This window comes from Bufo bufo, chromosome 7 (genome assembly GCF_905171765.1).
Source record: "Bufo bufo chromosome 7, aBufBuf1.1, whole genome shotgun sequence".
In the NCBI taxonomy this organism is placed as follows: Eukaryota; Metazoa; Chordata; class Amphibia; order Anura; family Bufonidae; genus Bufo; species Bufo bufo.
In genome coordinates, this window is record NC_053395.1 from 141,984,933 (window position 1) to 142,004,119 (window position 19,187).

Consider the following 19,187-nt stretch of genomic DNA (forward strand, 5'->3'; position numbering starts at 1 on the left):
GACGCCGTGGAGAACGTTCTGCTGCCTGCAACATCCTCCAGCATGACCGGTTTGGCATTGGGTCAGTAATGGTGTGGGGTGGCATTTCTTTGGAGGGCCGCACAGCCCTCCATGTGCTCGCCAGAGGTAGCCTGACTGCCATTAGGTACCGAGATGAGATCCTCAGACCCCTTGTGAGACCATATGCTGGTGCGGTTGGCCCTGGGTACCTCCTAATGCAAGACAATGCTAGACCTCATGTGGCTGGAGTGTGTCAGCAGTTCCTGCAAGACGAAGGCATTGATGCTATGGACTGGCACGCCCGTTCCCAACACCTGAATCCAATTGAGAACATCTGGGACATCATGTCTCGCTCTATCCACCAACGTCACGTTGCACCACAGACTGTCCAGGAGTTGGCAGATGCTTTAGTCCAGGTCTGGGAGGAGATCCCTCAGGAGACCGTCCGCCACCTCATCAGGCGCATGCACAGGCATTGTAGGGAGGTCTTACAGGCACGTGGAGGCCACACACACACTACTGAGCCACATTTTGACTTGTTTTAAGGACATTACTTTAAAGTTGGATCAGCCTGTAGTGTGTTTTTCCACTTTAATTTTGAGTGTGACTCCAAATCCAGAACTCCATGGGTTAAAAAATTTGATTTCCATTTTTTTATTTTTGTGTGATTTTGTTCTCAGCACATTCAACTATGTAAAGAACAAAGTATTTCAGAAAAATATTTAAGTAATTCAGATCTAGAATGTGTTATTTTTGTGTTCCCTTTATTTTTTTTGAGCAGTGTAGTAAGGACATGAATTGCTATTTTTTTCTGTAAGTGCATATTTAGCTGGAATAACCAGTTTTGTCCAGAAGGTAACAGGGTCACAATCAATCAACTGAGTCTTCAAAGCAGCATCTTCTTGCAGACAAATTAGCTCCATCTGTAGAGTAGCAGAATTTGCCCAGGTAAAAGCATGATGGGCCTCAGTAGCAAAATGCCCAATGTTTTTTTTTAACCACATTTTACCAGATTTTTTTTTAATACAGTCGTGGCCAAAAGTTTTGAGAATGACAAAAATATTAGTTTTCACAAAGTTTGCTGCTAAACTGCTTTTAGATCTTTGTTTCAGTTGTTTCTGTGATGTAGTGAAATTTAATTACACGCACTTCATACGTTTCAAAGGCTTTTATCGACAATTACATGACATTTATGCAGAGAGTCAGTATTTGCAGTGTTGGCCCTTCTTTTTCAGGACCGCTGCAATTCGACTGGGCATGCTCTCAATCAACTTCTGGGCCAATTCCTGACTGATAGCAACCCATTCTTTCATAATCACTTCTTGGAGTTTGTCAGAATTAGTGGGTTTTTGTTTGTCCACCCGCCTCTTGAGGATTGACCACAATTTCTCAATGGGATTAAGATCTGGGGAGTTTCCAGGCCATGGACCCAAAATGTCAACGTTTTGGTCCCCGAGCCACTTAGTGATCACTTTTGCCTTATGGCACGGTGCTCCATTGTGCTGGAAAATGCATTGTTCTTCACCAAACTGTTGTTGGATTGTTGGAAGAAGTTGCTGTTGGAGGGTGTTTTGCTACCATTCTTTATTCATGGCTGTGTTTTTGGGCAAAATTGTGAGTGAGCCCACTCCCTTGGATGAGAAGCAACCCCACACATGAATGGTCTCAGGATGCTTTACTGTTGGCATGACACAGGACTGATGGTAGCGCTCACCTTTTCTTCTCCGGACAAGCCTTTTTCCAGATGCCCCAAACAATCGGAAAGAGGCTTCATCGGAGAATATGACTTTGCCCCAGTCCTCAGCAGTCCATTCACCATACTTTCTGCAGAAGATCAATCTGTCCCTGATGTTTTTTTTGGAGAGAAGTGGCTTCTTTGCTGCCCTTCTTGACACCAGGCCATCTTCCAAAAGTCTTCGCCTCACTGTGCGTGCAGATGCGCTCCCACCTGCCTGCTGCCAGTCCTGAGCAAGCTCTGCACTGGCGGCACTCCGATCCCGCAGCTGAATCCTCTTTAGGAGACGATCCTGGTGCTTGCTGGACTTTCTTGGATGCCCTGAAGCCTTCTTAACAAGAATTGAACCTCTTTCCTTGAAGTTCTTGATGATCCTATAAATTGTTGATTGAGGTGCAATCTTAGTAGCCACAATATCCTTGCCTGTGAAGCCATTTTTATGCAACGCAATGATGGCTGCACGCGTTTCTTTGCAGGTCACCATGGTTAACAATGGAAGAACAATGATTTCAAGCCTCACCCTCCTTTTAACATGTCAAGTCTGCCATTTTAACCCAATCAGCCTGACATAATGATCTCCAGCCTTGTGCTCGTCAACATTCTCACCTGAGTTAACAAGACGATTACTGAAATTATCTCAGCAGGTCCTTTAATGACAGCAATGAAATGCAGTGGAGAGGTTTTTTTGGGATTAAAGGGCTTCTGTCAGCCCACTAAACCGGGTTTTGTTTTTGTTTACTAATAATCCCTACACTGCGAGCTCTGCATACATAAGTTAAATAATCATTTTGGTTCAGTAGAATTTGATAAAAAGCTATTTTTAAAATATGCAAATTACCTTGCTACCAGCAAGTAGGGCGGCTACTTGCTGGTAGCAGCCGCATCCTCCGATCCTAATGACGCCCCCTCCGCATTGTGATTGACAGGGCCAGGGAACAGAATCGTTCTCTGCTGGCCCTGCCTGTTAGGATTCAAAATCTGGCGCCATCCTCAATGCGCCTGCGCCGATGACGTCACATCTACACTCGGCGCAGGCGCATTGAGGAGCGAGCGGCCGCCTCTCAGTGCGCCTGCGCAGATTGAAGATAGTTACGGCCGCGGCGCAGGCGCCAGATTTTGAATGCTAACAGGCAGGGCCAGCAGAGAACGATTCCGTTCGCTGGCCCTGTCAATCACAATGCGGAGGGGGCGTCATTAGGATCGGAGGATGCGGCTGCTACCAGCAAGTAGCCGCCCTACTTGCTGGTAGCAAGGTAATTTGCATATTTTAAAAAAAGCTTTTTATCAAATTCTACTGAACCAAAATGATTATTTAACTTATGTATGCAGAACTCGCAGTATAGGGATTATTAGTAAACAAACAAAAAAAAAAACGGTTTAGTGGGCTGACAGAAGCCCTTTAAGTTACTTTTCATGGCAAAGAAGGACTATGCAATTCATCTGATCACTCTTCATAACATTCTGGAGTATATGCAAATTGCTATTATAAAAACTTAAGCAGCAACTTTTCCAATATTTATGTAATTCTCAAAACTTTTGGCCACGACTGTACATAACAAAACTTCTTGGCCAATTGTGAAGTCTTGGAAGCGACTTTCAAAATTGTCAACTAGATCTTGCATGAAGTCCCTATGGTTGGAGAACACACTTTCTTTGGTCTTTTCTTCTTGGATATATTCATCAAGCTTTGGAAAATGAAGCAAGTTCTCTTTTAGATCACTGTGAATTTTTTTAAATTTCTTATGAAAAGCCCTCACTGCTTCCACAAGGTCAAAAGTATTTAGATTTTTGCCTTTTAGTTTTACATTTGAGGCTACTTTCACACTAGCGTTAATATTTTCCCCCATTCATTGTCAATGAGGACAAAATGTAACTGAACAGAATGGAATGCTCCAAAATGCATTCTGTTCCGTTCTCATACCAGAGAGCAAAACGCAACATGCTGCGGTTTGCTTTCCGTCCTGGGATGCGGAGCAAAAACGGATCAGTCATGACCCACAATGCAAGTCAAAAGGGACGGATCCGTTTTCTCTGACACAATAGAAAACGGATCCGTCCCCCGTTGACTTTCAATAGAGTTCATGACGGATCCGTCTTGGCTATGTTAAAGATAATACAACCGGATCCGTTTATAATGGATGCAGATGGTTGTATTATTATCATCAGCGGAAGCGTTTTTGCTGAACCCTGCCGGATCCAGCAAAAACACTAGTGTGAGAGCAGCCTAAAGCATTTGAATGACTTGTAATATCTGCCAGGAAAGCAATCATTTCCATTTTGTCTTTGTTACACATAAATGTCAAAAAGGCTTTTTCTTTTTCTGTCTTCTGTTCAGCTAAAAACTTTTCCAGCTCTTTCCAAATACTCCAAAAGCGTTCTAAAATTCTGCCCTAACTAAGCCATCTTACAGTACATTGTTGTGGACAAGTAGATCACTGAAGTCAGCATTAACATCAGTTAGAAAGTCTTTCAGAAGACGATGTTGAAGTGCTGAAGAGGCCCGGAGAAAATTAATCAGCTTCATAACATTTTCCATGATATTTGCATATTTTTTTCCAAGGTTAGCACACAAGACAGACTGGTGTATTCTACAATGGTAAGAAATCAAACTAGGATTGAGCACTTTCAGGCGTGGCACCAACCCTTTCTCTTTTCCTACCATAGCAGGAGCTCCATAAGTTACAACTTTAAAAAAGAGATACTTAATCACCAGTCCGCAAGAAATCTGCTGCAGGTCCGAGGAGTGTTGTGGGGTTGATCACACTTTCATGGAATGTACAAAGAGGGTTCGGAACGCGCGTATCGTAAATAGACGGTATAAAACAGTTTTTTTCTCTTTCTCCCTTCAAAAAGGTACCGAGGTCTGCAGATGTCCTATTTGTGGATATCCTGCAACTTCTAAAAGAATACAATAGTGTAAATCCGTATGGTTGTGCTGCCCTGTAATGCACAGATTGTACTTACACGGCACTCCACCAACAACAGGCGTATCAAAGGTATCCTCCGCAGCTCGTTTAATTCTTCGTGGCGAAGATCCACGTTCACACGCCAGTACACAGGGCTCAACCACGGACTTAAGTACAGCACACACCAGATGGGTCTGCTAATGTTCCCAACTCCTTAAATTCAGAAATTTCTGTGGATACAAGTGGCTCCCACCATAGTGAAGCTCCGATAACTATTTAAAAGGTTTATTCAGTACATACTTACAAACATGCACTTTAAAATCGCATTAAAAAATCCCAGCGTCTTTTTCCTTGCCCGACCCAGGTTTCGCTCCATGAGCTTAGTCAGGGGCACACATCATCTCTCTCTCCCCCTTCTCTTTTATTTAGTAGGTTAGCGTTTGATACGCCTGTTGTTGGTGGAGTGCCGTGTAAGTACAATCTGTGCATTACAGGGCAGCACAACCATACGGATTTACACTATTGTATTCTTTTAGAAGTTGCAGGATATCCACAAATAGGACATCTGCAGACCTCGGTACCTTTTTGAAGGGAGAAAGAGAAAAAAACTGTTTTATACCGTCTATTTACGATACGCGCGGTCCGAACCCTCTTTGTACATTCCATATAAGTTACAACTTAACTGAATTCAAGTTAATGTCCCTTTTCTTCAGCATTTCTGTTATTGCTCCATAAAGATCTTCACCTCTTGTATGAGCATGGAGGGCAGTCATGCCAAGTAGATCTTCACCAAAAACTTTTTTTGTGTCGTCATAAAATCTAACAAATACCATGAGCTGGGCATTACCAGTTTCATCACATGATTCATCCACAGCTAATGAAATGCAATCTGCCTTTTTCATTCTCACCTCAAGCTGGGAGAGCAGATCTTCTGAAATGATTTCAGTGCGGCGTGCTGCCGTGGAATCAGACAAGGGAATTTGTTTGATTTTTCCCTTGAAATTCTTCTTTCGTTTACCTTCAAACATGGTGTCTACAACTTCCATCATATATTCTTTAACAATCTCTGCATCTAAAAATATGTTTTTTTTTTGTCCTCCTAAAATCCAAGCAACCCTCAGTGAGGATTCAGTCGATTTTTCCTGCTCGGACATTGAACTAACAAGAGTCTTAGAAGCTTGATATGATGCAGTTAACGAAGCAATTTTTTTTGCTTGTATCTCAAAATTTTGTGGATAATTCTGTTCAAAACTTTTGTGTTTTGTTTCATAATGTCGTTTTACATTACTACTTTTTAAAAGGGCCACTGTTTCATTGCATATTAAACACTGGCTTTGGGTTGGCAACATTCATAAGAATGAAACAATATTTCTCAGTCCATTCATCTTTGAAATCTCGATTTTCTGAGTCTACTTTTCTTTTTATGTGCTAACCATGTCTTATTATATTGTGTGTAGAACGGTGGACTAATGTGGTATCTGTCTTGCCTAGGGCAGTGATGTATGGCTGGGTCCATTCCGACATCTGTAGGTGTTTTGTGGTCCGCAAATTGCGGATCTGCAAAACACGGACACCGGCAATGTGCGTTCCGCATTTCGCGGACCGCACATCGCCGTTACTATAATAGAAGATGCTTTTTCTTGTCCACGGTTGCGGACAAGAATAGGACATGTTCTATTTTTTGGGGGAACGGAATTGTGGATCCGGACAGCACATAGTGTGCTGTCCGCATCCGTTCCGGCCCCATTGAAAATGAATGGGTACGCACCTGCGGAACGGATCCAGACCCAAGTTGCGGACATGTGAATGGACCCTTAGTCTGCATTTTCTCCCTCATAAGTTTAGGGCTGGATGATATGACCTAAAAATAACATTTTGATGATCTTTAAATATTGCAGCAGAATGAGATAATAGTATACTAAGGTCTCCTTCATACACACTTGTTTATAGTGGTTTTTAATTTAGGTTCGTGGATTTCATGTGTTTTTCACAAATTTCTTTGGTTGTCTTTTATATGTTCTTACATTTCTATTGCAATCTCCAATGAACCAAAAAAAAAAAAAAGGTTGTCCGGTATCAGAAAGTATCCGGACAACACTGAAGATTAGCCTGAATAAAGAATTAAAACTGAACGCAATTGCAGACAAAACTGACTGAACTTGCTTGCAAAATGGTGTGAGTTTCACTGAACGCACCCTGAACGCATCCAAACCTAATCCGTTACATTCATGTGAAAGAGACCTAACGGTGCCTTCACACACGGCAGATTTTGTGCCCGAAAATTCAGGATGGGATCCCTTATATAGGTTCCAGTGCCGGTACCAATGTGGCAACAATCAGCATCAACACCACCAATGACATGCCAATTGTGTACCCAATTGGGAACTGGTTTCAGTCACAGAATTTTCTGCTGCTTGTGAAGGCGCCCTAAAATAATAACCCAATGTGCATTACGTTAACATCCCTAATGTGGTTAATGTGAGGTGAATTGGGATTACGCTGGGCACATTCAGTTACTAAAGTGAAATGCAGTTAGGTGAGTTACTGATGTGAGGCACAAAGTATTGCTAATTATAGAGAGAATTTCAAAAAGGCAAATAAATTGTTTTGTTAGAAATCTATTTTGTGCAAATAAAGGTGCCCATGTGTGCGCTGTTTAAACTTGTGCAGCCTTTCTCTACATGATGAATGTCATTTGCTGCATTGAGACAACCCCTTTAAGGATTGGTCTTCTGCATGGACGCAGTCTATGCTATCTTAGAAGTGTACAGTCGTGGCCAAAAGTTTTGAGAATGACACAAATATTAGTTTTCACAAAGTTTGCTGCTAAACTGCTTTTAGATCTTTGTTTCAGTTGTTTCTGTGATGTAGTGAAATATAATTACACGCACTTCATACGTTTCAAAGGCTTTTATCGACAATTACATGACATTTATGCAAAGAGTCAGTATTTGCAGTGTTGGCCCTTCTTTTTCATGACCTCTGCAATTCGACTGGGCATGCTCTCAATCAACTTCTGGGCCAATTCCTGACTGATAGCAACCCATTCTTTCATAATCACTTCTTGGAGTTTGTCTGAATTAGTGGGTTTTTGTTTGTCCACCCGCCTCTTGAGGATTGACCACAAGTTCTCAATGGGATTAAGATCTGGGGAGTTTCCAGGCCAGGGACCCAAAATGTCAACGTTTTGGTCCCCGAGCCACTTAGTTATCACTTTTGCCTTATGGCACGGTGCTCCATCGTGCTGGAAAATGCATTGTTCTTCACCAAACTGTTGTTGGATTGTTGGAAGAAGTTGCTGTTGGAGGGCGTTTTGGTACCATTCTTTATTCATGGCTGTGTTTTTGGGCAAAATTGTGAGTGAGCCCACTCCCTTGGATGAGAAGCAACCCCACACATGAATGGTCTCAGGATGCTTTACTGTTGGCATGACACAGGACTGATGGTAGCGCTCACCTTTTCTTCTCCGGACAAGCCTTTTTCCAGATGCCCCAAACAATCGGAAAGAGGCTTCATCGGAGAATATGACTTTGCCCCAGTCCTCAGCAGTCCATTCACCATACTTTCTGCAGAAGATCAATCTGTCCCTGATGTTTTTTTTGGAGAGAAGTGGCTTCTTTGCTGCCCTTCTTGACACCAGGCCATCTTCCAAAAGTCTTCGCCTCACTGTGCGTGCAGATGCGCTCACACCTGCCTGCGCCATTCCTGTGCAAGCTCTGCACTGGTGGCACTCTGATCCCGCAGCTGAATCCTCTTTAGGAGATGATCCTGGTGCTTGCTGGACTTTCTTGGACGCCCTGAAGCCTTCTTAACAAGAATTGAACCTCTTTCCTTGAAGTTCTTGATGATCCTATAAATTGTTGATTGAGGTGCAATCTTAGTAGCCACAATATCCTTGCCTGTGAAGCCATTTTTATGCAACGCAATGATGGCTGCACGCGTTTCTTTGCAGGTCACCATGGTTAACAATGGAAGAACAATGATTTCAAGCATCACCCTCCTTTTAACATGTCAAGTCTGCCATTTTAACCCAATCAGCCTGACATAATGATCTCCAGCCTTGTGCTCGTCAACATTCTCACCTGAGTTAACAAGACGATTACTGAAATGATCTCAGCAGGTCCTTTAATGACAGCAATGAAATGCAGTGGAAAGTTTTTTTTTGGGGATTAAGTTAATTTTCATGGCAAAGAAGGACTATGCAATTCATCTCATCACTCTTCATAACATTCTGGAGTATATGCAAATTGCTATTATAAAAACTTAAGCAGCAACTTTTCCAATTTCCAATATTTATGAAATTCTCAAAACTTTTGGCCACGACTGTACATTACCAGCCGTTCTGCCACCTATAGAGAAATCCTGTTAGAGGTTTGAGTGTATGTGGCAGGGTAGTACAATAAACACATTGTATTGTAATTTATAGCTACATTTTCAAATTTACATTTTGTAAAGTTGTGTGTAGCTTTTGTTTTTGTTTTTTCGTTTTACTTTCCATGTATTTTTTCAGTAACATAATTGCTGTTTCCAGGATGGGATCCCTTATATAGGTTCCAGTGCCGGTACCAATGTGGCAACAATCAGCATCAACACCACCAACGACATGCCAATTGTGTACCCACCTTCTTTACAGGCTCTTGGGTTGGTAACATTCAATATAAACCCACATTTCCTGGATCCAGATGTTAACAGCAAACATATGGGGGTATGTTTAATCACCTGTGTTATGCTTTGGCAATAATTCCATATGAGTTAAGGCTACTTTCACACTGGCGTTTTGGCTTTCCGTTTGTGAGATCCGTTCAGGGCTCTCACAAGCGATCCAAAACGGATTAGTTTTGCCCTAATGCATTCTGAATGGATAAGGATCCGCTCAGAATGCATTAGTTTGGCTCCAGTCAGTCTCCATTCCACTCTAGAGGCGGACACCAAAACGCTGCCTGCAGTCTGACGAAACTGAGCCAAACGGATCCGTTCTGACACACAATGTAAGTCAATGGGGACGGATCCGTTTTCTCTGACACAATCTGGCACAATAGAAAACTGATCCGTCTCCTATTGACTTTCAGTGGAGTTCATGACGGATCCGTCTTGGCTATGTTAAAGATAATACAAACGTGCATTCACGCATAAAGCGGAAATTATTTATTGCTTATAATAAATAAAGAATTATAAAAAAAAAAGATAATACAAACGGATCCGTTCATGACGGATGCATGCGGTTGTATTATTGTAACGGATCCGCCCAAAATGCGAGTGTGAAAGTAGCCTAAGGTTCAATATTCAAATATTTCTGCATATAATGTACTGCCCAGATCTGTTTGCTTATATAATATTTATTAACAGAGAATATTTCTGATTATATCTAGGAGACACGAGAACAGCGCATCATGCAGTTTCATGAAGAACCAGATACTCCTCCTGTGCTTGTATGTAATGATGACCATTTTCAATATATATAATATATGTAGAAGAGCTGAATGTAAATATCAAGCATACTGTCTGTCCACAGTTTCATAGTATGTTACAGAATCTATTGAAAATAATTCTAGTGCAGAACTGCATTTATTTATTTATAAATTCTTTATTTTTCATTTTTCAATTTTCAAATAACAGAATCAGATAAACATGACAGATACAGGTAAAGCCATGTAGTATTTGTATCCAATGTCTCACAATGGCAAGCATATTAATCTATCTGTAAATATACATGGATTATTATTATTGTCATTATTGTTCAAGACCCCTAAAATGGAAGGTACTTATGAGAGAAGAAAAAACCCCATCAATTCTGACTCTCTTCCTTGAGATTTCAGGTTTGAGTTATTTAGGGGAGGTAAAGAATAACAGTAGAAGAAGAAGATGAGAAGAAAGGGTAGAGAGGAAAGAGAAAGCAGGGATGGGGGGGACGACGACGCAAATAAATGATGCCTCCTATCTGTATGCTGGTGTATCAGTTTAGTCAGGGGTCACCTCCGCCAGGGTCCTCCAAGGACTCCACAACTTCAAGAATTTATCATGAGTCCTGTTAATCCACCCAGTCATCTCTTCAAACCGACAGATTTGAGCGACTTTAGCCTTCCATTCTTGTATGGAAGGGGGGTTTGTATCTAGCCAATGAAGGGGAATTACCATTTTGCCAGTAGCTATAAGGTGTGATATTAGATTCCGTTTGGATGGGGAATATTGTGGGGCGGGGAGAGCTAGAGCCACCATCTCTAGTGTAAGTCTGAAGTCTGGGGTTGTGAGTTTCTGGATCAACGCTTCCACTTCTCTCCAGTAGGACTTAATCCGAGGGCAATCCCACCAAATATGCGACAGAGAACCTACTCCGTCCCCACATCTCCAACACTCTCCTGTAGCAGCTAGACCTCTCTTGAAGAGAAAGTCAGGGGTTTTGTACCACCTTGAAAGTAATTTGAAATGGTTCTCCTGTAGACTGATACAGGAAGAGAACCCATGTGAGTGTATCAGCACCCGTTTGACCTCTGCATCGTCCAGAACCCTATTTAACAGAACTGCATTTATGATTCTGTGCATGGGCACATGTGATACGTAGCCTGTAACATGAAACTGTAGTACACTCCTTGCTCCCCGTTTAAGCACCACATTTTCTTCTATAAGCAATACTAATAAGATGTGATGTATAACAAAATTTTGAATCTCACAGAAACAGTGGTCACAAAATCAAAGATATAATTGTAAGTATTCAGGAGTCCTAAATTTGGTTTAAACAGGAAAAAAAACACTCACTATTTAATCGATTGGACATGTGCCCCAACGTTTAAACTTTTTTCATCACTGGTAAATTTAACAAAAAAACATTGGTGCATTAAAATGTAAGTGAACGTCATTGGTTGTAGAATTAAACTAAAATGTGGTTTTGTCTAAATGCTCATGTTGTATATTTGCAGGCTCTTCGGGAGGGTTGCATGCTGTTAGTGGAAGGGAGTAAGGCAACGCTTCTTGGAATAACCAAAGCCCGGCTTTTTTTAAGGTAATATTTAGACATATACTTTCATCTAGGTAGACTATTTAATAAAAAATAATATATTGCACGCTGGAAATACTGGCAGTTGCAGTGAAGCTCTGAGTGAATGGACAGGTTGCCGCACCTATACAGCTTTCTCTATTCAGGTCTATGGGATTTTCAGAAACAACCAACCAAGACTGAAAGAGCTGTTTTTGAGACTCCCATAGAAATGGATGAAGAGAGACATCTACGTGCAACCACTTCTCCACTCGCTTCAAACATGTACGGTATATCCTGTGGATATGCCATAAATGTCTAAAAAATTTACTACTTTGTCAGAAAAATGTTTTATTTTTTTTAAATAAAGAAGTCTATTGGAATTAGGCCTCATGCACACGACCGTTGTGTGCATCCGTGGCCGTTGTGGCGTTTTCCGTTTTTTTTCGCGGACCCATTGACTTTCAATTGTTTCGTGGAAAAATCGGAAAATGCACCGTTTTGCAGCCGCATCCGTGATCTGTGTTTCCTGTCCGTCAAAAAAATATGACCTGATTCAAGTCAATTGGTCCGTGAAAGAACACGGATGCACACAAGATTGGCATCCGCGTCCGTGGACCGTGGCTGTAGGTTACTTTCATCCAGACGGATCCGAAGATCCGTCTGCATAAAAGCTTTTTCAGAGCTTTCACTTCGTGAAAACTCATATCTGACAGTATATTCTAACACAGAGGTGTTCCCATAGTGATGGGGACGCTTCTAGTTAGAATATACTACGAACTGTGTACATGACTGCCCCCTGCTGCACCTGAGGGGTTACTTGTGCATATCATAGCCCCCTATAAGAGATCAGGGGCTGCCAGGCAGCAGGGGGCAGACCCCCCTCCTTCCCAGTTTTAATTTCATTGGTGGCCAGTGCGGCCCCCCCTCCCTCTATTGTATTATTTTCATTGGTGGCACAGTGTGCGGCCCCCCCTCAATTGTATTATTTTCATTGGTGGCACAGTGTGCGGCCCCCCCCTCCCTCCCTCTATTGTATTATTTTCATTGGTGGCAGCGGAGAGTTCGGATCGGAGTCCCAGTTTAATCGATGGGGCTCCGATCGGTAACCATGGCAACCAGGACGCTACTGCAGTCCTGGTTGCCATGGTTACTTAGCAATATTAGAAGCATCATACTTACCTGCTGCGCTGTCTGTGACCGGCCGGGAGCTCCTCCTACTGGTAAGTGACAGATCATTAAGCAATGCGCCGCACAGACCTGTCACTTACCAGTAGGAGGAGCTCCCGGCCGTTCACAGACAGCGCAGCAGGTAAGTATGATGCTTCTAATATTGCTAAGTAACCATAGCAACCAGGACTGCAGTAGCGTCCTGGTTGCCATGGTTACCGATCGGAGCCCCATCGATTAAACTGGGACTCCGATCGGAACTCTCCGCTGCCACCAATGATCGGGGGGAGGCCGCACACTGTGCCACCAATGAAAATAATACAATAGAGGGAGGGAGGGGGGGGGGCGCACACTGTGCGACCAATGAAAATAATACAATAGAGGGAGGGAGGGGGGCCGCACACTGTGCCACCAATGAAAATAATGCAATAGAGGGAGGGAGGGGGGGCCGCACCCTGTGCCACCAATGAAAATAATACAATAGAGGGAGGGGGGGGGGGGGGGGGCGGCGCACACTGGCCACCAATGAAATCAATACAATAGAGGGAGGGAGGGGGGTCTGATCTCTTACAGGGGACTATGATACGCACAATTAACCCCCCTCAGGTGCGGCAGGGGGCAGTCATGTACACAGTTCTTAGTATATTCTAACTTGAAGTGTCCCCATCACCATGGGAACGCCTCTGTGCTAGAATATACTGTCGGATCTGAGTTTCACGATCTAACTCATATCCGACAGTATATTCTAACATAGAGGCGTTCCCATGGTGATGGGGACGCTTCAAGTTAAAAAATACCATCGGATTGGAGAAAACTCCGATCCGATGGTATAATAGGGACTCCTGACTTTACATTGAAAGTCAATGGGGGACGGATCCGTTTGCAATTGCACCATATTGTGTCAACGTCAAACGGATCCGTCCCCATTGACTTGCATTGTAAGTCAGGACGGATCCGTTTGGGTCCGCACGGCCAGGCAGACACCAAAACGACTTTTTTTTCATGTCCTACGGACCACGTTTTTGCGGACCTTAAAAAAAAAACGGTCGCGTGCATGAGGCCTTATAGTGTGAAATCACCCTAAAGATCTAAGCCATTTTTCTTGTATTACAGAGGCAAATCCCCAACAGAACACGAGCCAGGTCAAGACTTCAGTTTCCTCCTGAATCAATAGTTTTCAGCAAATTAATGAGAATAAATTAATTCCTTCTACTTTGTGATATTATTTTGGATCATTTAGTCTAAACAGAGAATCCCTTGTCAATCATATCATCAACTTGAATCTCAGTGAAGACTAGTTCACACAAGGATTTGATTATGGGTTTTAAAATGCGCCAAACATAAGACACAGACAATGCAGGTTTTGGTGCATTTGTAGAATTGACTTTGGAAAACACTAAGAGCATGTACAGTTGTGTTCAAAATAATAGCAGTCAGACATCACTAACCTGATCAATCACTGTTTTTGGTAGAAATGATATTTCTACATGGCAAATAATTTACTAGCAGGTGTAGTAGAGTAATAGAAATCCAACAGTCATGACATGCATGCTGCTGATTCTGTGTCATTGAATCACTAATTGAAAGGGGCATGTTCAAAATAATAGCAGTGTGGAGTTCAATTAGTGAGGTCATTCATTCTCTGAAAAACAGGTGGCAATTATTGCCCTTATTTAAGGAAGGAAGGCAGCAAATGTTGTACATGCTGGTTACAGTGCATTTCTCTCAGAAATTCTGAGGAAAATGGGTCGTTCTAGACATTGTTCAGAAGAACAGCGTACCTTGATTCAAAAGTTGATTGGAGAGGGGAAAACATATAAAGAAGTGCAGAAAATGATAGGCTGCTCAGCTAAAATGATTGCAAATGCTTTAAAATGGCAACCAAAACCTGAAAGACGTGGAAGAAAGCGAAAAACTACCATTCGAATGGATAGAAGAATAGCCAAAATGGCAAGGACTCCAGGAAGATCAAAGAAGGTCTAAAAAGTTACCTGTGAGTACAATGTTACAATTAGCCTGGCTTCACATAGGCCTCTTCTATCTGCAAGAAGCCCCTGCAAAGTCCCACTGTTGAAAAAAAGACATGTGCTGAAGAGATTACAATTTGCCAAAGAGCACATTGACTGGCCTAAAGAGAAATGGCGCAACATTTTGTGGACTGATTAAAGTAAGATTGTTCTTTTTGGGTCTAGTGGCTGGAGACAGTTTGCCAGACGATCTCCAAACACTGAATTCAAGCCACAGTACACTGTGAAGACATCATGATATGAGGATGTGTCTCATACTAAGATGTTGGGCCTATTTATCGCATACCAGGGATCATGGATCAGTTTGAATACATCAGAATACTTGAAGAGGTCATGCTGCCTTATGCTGAAGAGAAAATGCCCTTGAAATGGGTGTTCTAAACAAGACAACGACCCCAAACACACCAGTAAACGTGCAACATCTTGGTTCCAGACCAACAAGATTGATGTTATGGAGTGGCCAGCCCAATCCCCGGATCTTACTTGTGGGGCGACATAAAAAATGCAGTTAGAGGCAAAACCAAGAAATAGAGAAGACCTGTGGAATGTAGTCCAATCATCCTGGTCTGGAATACCTGTTCACAGGGGCCAGAAGTTGGTTGACTCCATGCAACACAGATGTACAGCAGTTGTCAGAAACAGTGGTTATACAACTAAATATTAGTTAAGTGATTTCAAGGAAAGCAAAATCTTCGAACATTTTTCAGTTTATATAGTGAATGTTTGAGTTTGTAAAGAAGAATACATTGCCATTTTTTTTTTACTTTTCTTCAGTTTTATTTAGAGGAACAATACAAATTTGATATATTTTTCTTCATGTTTTGATTTGGAATATAATGTGTAGTGATCCCAAATATTTGTGTGTATGGAAATAAAAGCTATTAGAAGGATTTTGAGCTTTATTCACATTTTTAAACATACTGCTATTATTTTGAACACAACTGTATTATGGTCCCCATACACATTGTCGGCCAAGTCTGCAGTTGATGTGTATGGAGATCTTCCGACTCTCCCTGATAATGTCAGGTGAGAGAAGGATAGGGCACTTTGGATTTCAACACCTGATCTTCTAGTTCTCCTGGCAGAGGTGATATAGAAGTGGCTTTTCCTCTCTATAAAATAATAGGGAAATGGTGTAACAGGCATGCGGACTTTAGTTTTGTTTATATGTGTTTATAATGTACAATGTGAATGGGAGCAGCAGTGTTGTTACAGGCTCAGTCCACTGAACAGATCTGTTTAGTCAGGAGCTGATGGACCGCTGCTGATCAGGTGAATAAACCATCAATAGTAAAGGGGTTGTCCGGTTTCAGTAAGAAACTATTCAACACTGAGGAATAGCCTGCAATAAAGAATTGAGCAGTACTTACCTAGCACATCCAGTGCTGTCACCCCAGTTCTCCTGGCTGGCCAGGCTCTGCTTATCCAGATGCAGCGACAACATCATGTAAGCTACATGTTATTGCTGCTGCCAATCATTGGCCTCGGTAGTACACCAAAACAGTCAACTGTTGAAGGGATTTCATTGCTGCAGCTGGGTAAACAAAGCCTAGAATGGTTAACAGGAGTGTTGTCGATGTATCTGCTAGGTAAGTACTGCTCTATTCTTTATTTTCTTACTGAAACTGGACCACCCCTTTAACAGCAATGTTAAAGTTTCCAAGTATGATAGGTTTGGCTTCCCAGACAACTTATTACAGGGTTTGTCTGGTTTCAGGAGCAAACCAGACAATCCTAGGGATCAACCTGCAATAAAGAACTGGTAAGTAAGTAGTTAACTGGCAGATCCTGTACTAGCAATACTGTTCTCCAGGGTGGGCTCTATTTATCCAGCTTCAGACTTGTGTCATGAAAGGGTAGGGAACATTGCAGCCCTGTACTATACCCGCACCACTGTCCCTGCCTGATTGCATGATCTGCTCTAAGTGACGGCCCACAACTGGACAGCAGTCCCTTAGCTAGGTGCAGGGCCCTAAACCAAATGGGAAAAGAGCAGTGAGACAGAGGGGAAAACCAGGACCAGATCAGGACCCAAAATCAGATACACATACATAAAGTGACAAAAGTAAGCTGGCAAAGGTGAAGTCAAAGACTAGCAGACTCACATACCTGGAGGTCATGTCAGAGGCAATATCAGTAATCAGAAGCAAAGTCAGTAGGAAAACATCAGTGATCCAGAGTAGCAAACATATAGGTAGCTAGAGAGGCTAGAAAAACAATCTCAGGCACCTGTGGCCAGCAGTTGCCTGTTTAACCCTGTCACTACCGAGCCATTTTTCACCTTAAATCCCAGGCCGATTTTTGCAAATCTGACATGCGTCACTTTGTGCTAACAACTTTGGAACACTTTTACTTTATCAAAGCCATTCTGAGATTGTTTTCTCGTGACACATTGTACTTCATGACAGTGGTAAATTTGAGTCGATATAGTTCACCTTTATTTATTAAAGAATCCAAAATTTACCAATAATGCAGACAATTTTCTAAATATGAATTTCTCTACTTTTAAGACAGATAGTAATAGCTTATAAAATAGTTATCAGTGAACATTCCCCACGTCTGCTTTATTTTGGCCTAATTTAGAAGGCTCAGAATTTTAGAAGCACTTTTTCAAAGTTTTCAATTTTTTTTATTTTTTTTAACCACCTCCCATCTGACCATTGACTATAAACGTCCGCGAGGTGGACCTCTATTTCTGAAAGCACGTTCTAAAACGTCCTGCAGCTTTCCCCCCTGTGCTCCGCCCTTGTACATAGAAACTCCGTGACTAAGCTCCCTCCTGACAGCTAAGAACATGGAGCTTTACCCTGAGACCTTTTTTGCTGGTCTCCGGGCTTTTGATCGCTCTGACAAGCAGTCAGAGCGATCACAAATGCATCTACCATCTCCCTCTTATTACTGCCAGTCAGAGAGGGAGACCGGTATTTAAAGTAGGCATCGCGATCGTAATGCTAAACTGTAAGCCCTGGAGACCGATCAGCATGGTCTCCGGGGCATGTGAGCGCTGTAATTTCCAGTTACAGCGCTCTGAAATGCTTGTACCGTCTCCCTCTCTGTAGCGCTGGCAGGAGAGGGAGATCGGTACATTCACACCCCACCAGCGATCCCCCAGTAGCTCTTTTCACTGGAGACAAATCAGCAGCATAGTCTCCAGAGCATGTGTTGTGAGCGCTGTAATTTCCAGTTACAGCGCTCAGAAAGGCTTGTACTGTCTCCCTCTCATTAGTGCTGGCAGGAGAGGGAGATCGGTACATTTATACTCCAGCAGCTGTTTTTACCTGGAGACCAATCAGCATGATCTCCAGGACACGTGACTGCCTGAGCCGGGTGAGTGCAGGAGCTGTGAGGTCTTTCAGAGACCTCGATCAGGCCTGCACTGAGGCTGTACAGTGCTGTATTGCGCTGTACAGCCTCTTTGGGGGGTGCATTTCTCCTGTAACTGGGGCTACTATGTCAAAAAAAAAAAAGTGAAGTTAAATGTCCCCCAGAGGTCTTGTATGACCTTATGGGGGACGCAAAGTGTAAAATAAAAAAAATAAAATGTTTAAAAAAAATAAAAATAGTTTTCACATTCCCCAAGTAAGGAATAAATTATAATTTTTTTTATCTATAAAGATATCACATAATCGACCCAGTCCAATAAACACCATAAAAAATAAAAAAAAAGTCAAAAAAAGCAATTTTTGTCACCTTACATCACAAAAAGTGCAACACCAAGTGATCAAAAAGGCGTATGTCCCACAAAATGGTACCAATAAAACAGTCACCTCATCCCGCAAAAAATGAGCCCCTACATAAGAAAATCTCTCAAAAATAAAAAAACTATAGCTCTCAGAACATGGACACATTAAAACATAATTTTTTTGTTTCAAAAAGGCTATTATTGTGTAAAACTTTAATAAATAAGAAAAAGTATACATATTAGGTATCACCACTTCCGTAACAATCTGCTCTATAAAAATGTCACTTGACTGAACCCCTCAGGTGAACGCTGTAAAAATAAATAAATAAAAACTGTGCTTAAACAACAAATTTTTTGGTCACCTTGCCCCATAAAGTGTTATAATAAATGATCAAAAAATCATATGTACCCAAAAATAGTACCAATAAAACTGGCACCTTATCCCCTAGTTTCCAAAATGGGATCACTTCTTGGGAGTTTCTACTGTAAGGGTGCATCAGGGGGGCTTCAAATGGGACATGGCATCTAAAAACCATGTGGAGTTCCTTTTCTTCTGCGCCCTGCCGTGTGCCCATACAGCAGTTTATGACCACATGTGGGGTGGTTCTGTAAACCGCAGAATCTGGGTAATAAATATTGAGTTTTGTTTGGCTGTTAACCACCTCCGGACCGCCTAACGCAGATTCGCGTTCCGGAG

At 42.2% G+C, this 19,187-nt stretch overlaps 1 protein-coding gene and 1 long non-coding RNA gene across 7 annotated transcripts in view; one reads left to right on the top strand and one right to left on the bottom strand.

Moving 5' to 3' along the window:
- Window positions 1–13,993, top strand: part of LOC121007708 (alpha-aspartyl dipeptidase-like) — a 75,069-nt gene extending 61,076 nt beyond the window's left edge. For 5 of the 6 annotated variants that reach the window (XM_040439832.1, XM_040439833.1, XM_040439830.1 and 2 more), the window contains 4 exons: window positions 9,173–9,346; window positions 10,011–10,070; window positions 11,556–11,638; window positions 13,895–13,993. In XM_040439832.1, coding sequence (XP_040295766.1) covers window positions 9,173–9,346; window positions 10,011–10,070; window positions 11,556–11,638; window positions 13,895–13,955 — 378 coding nt within the window. In that variant the 3' untranslated portion in view covers window positions 13,956–13,993. Of the gene's footprint in view, window positions 1–9,172; window positions 9,347–10,010; window positions 10,124–11,555; window positions 11,639–13,894 lie in introns of all 6 variants that reach the window. The other variant, XR_005780461.1, reaches the window with a different exon arrangement.
- On the bottom strand, window positions 953–15,175 carry LOC121007710. Its single transcript, XR_005780462.1, has 3 exons — window positions 15,040–15,175; window positions 8,114–8,117; window positions 953–965 (listed from the first exon to the last, which is right to left on the bottom strand). It is a non-coding gene; the product is annotated as an uncharacterized LOC121007710 (long non-coding RNA).
- Between the last annotated feature and the right edge of the window lie 4,012 nt (window positions 15,176–19,187).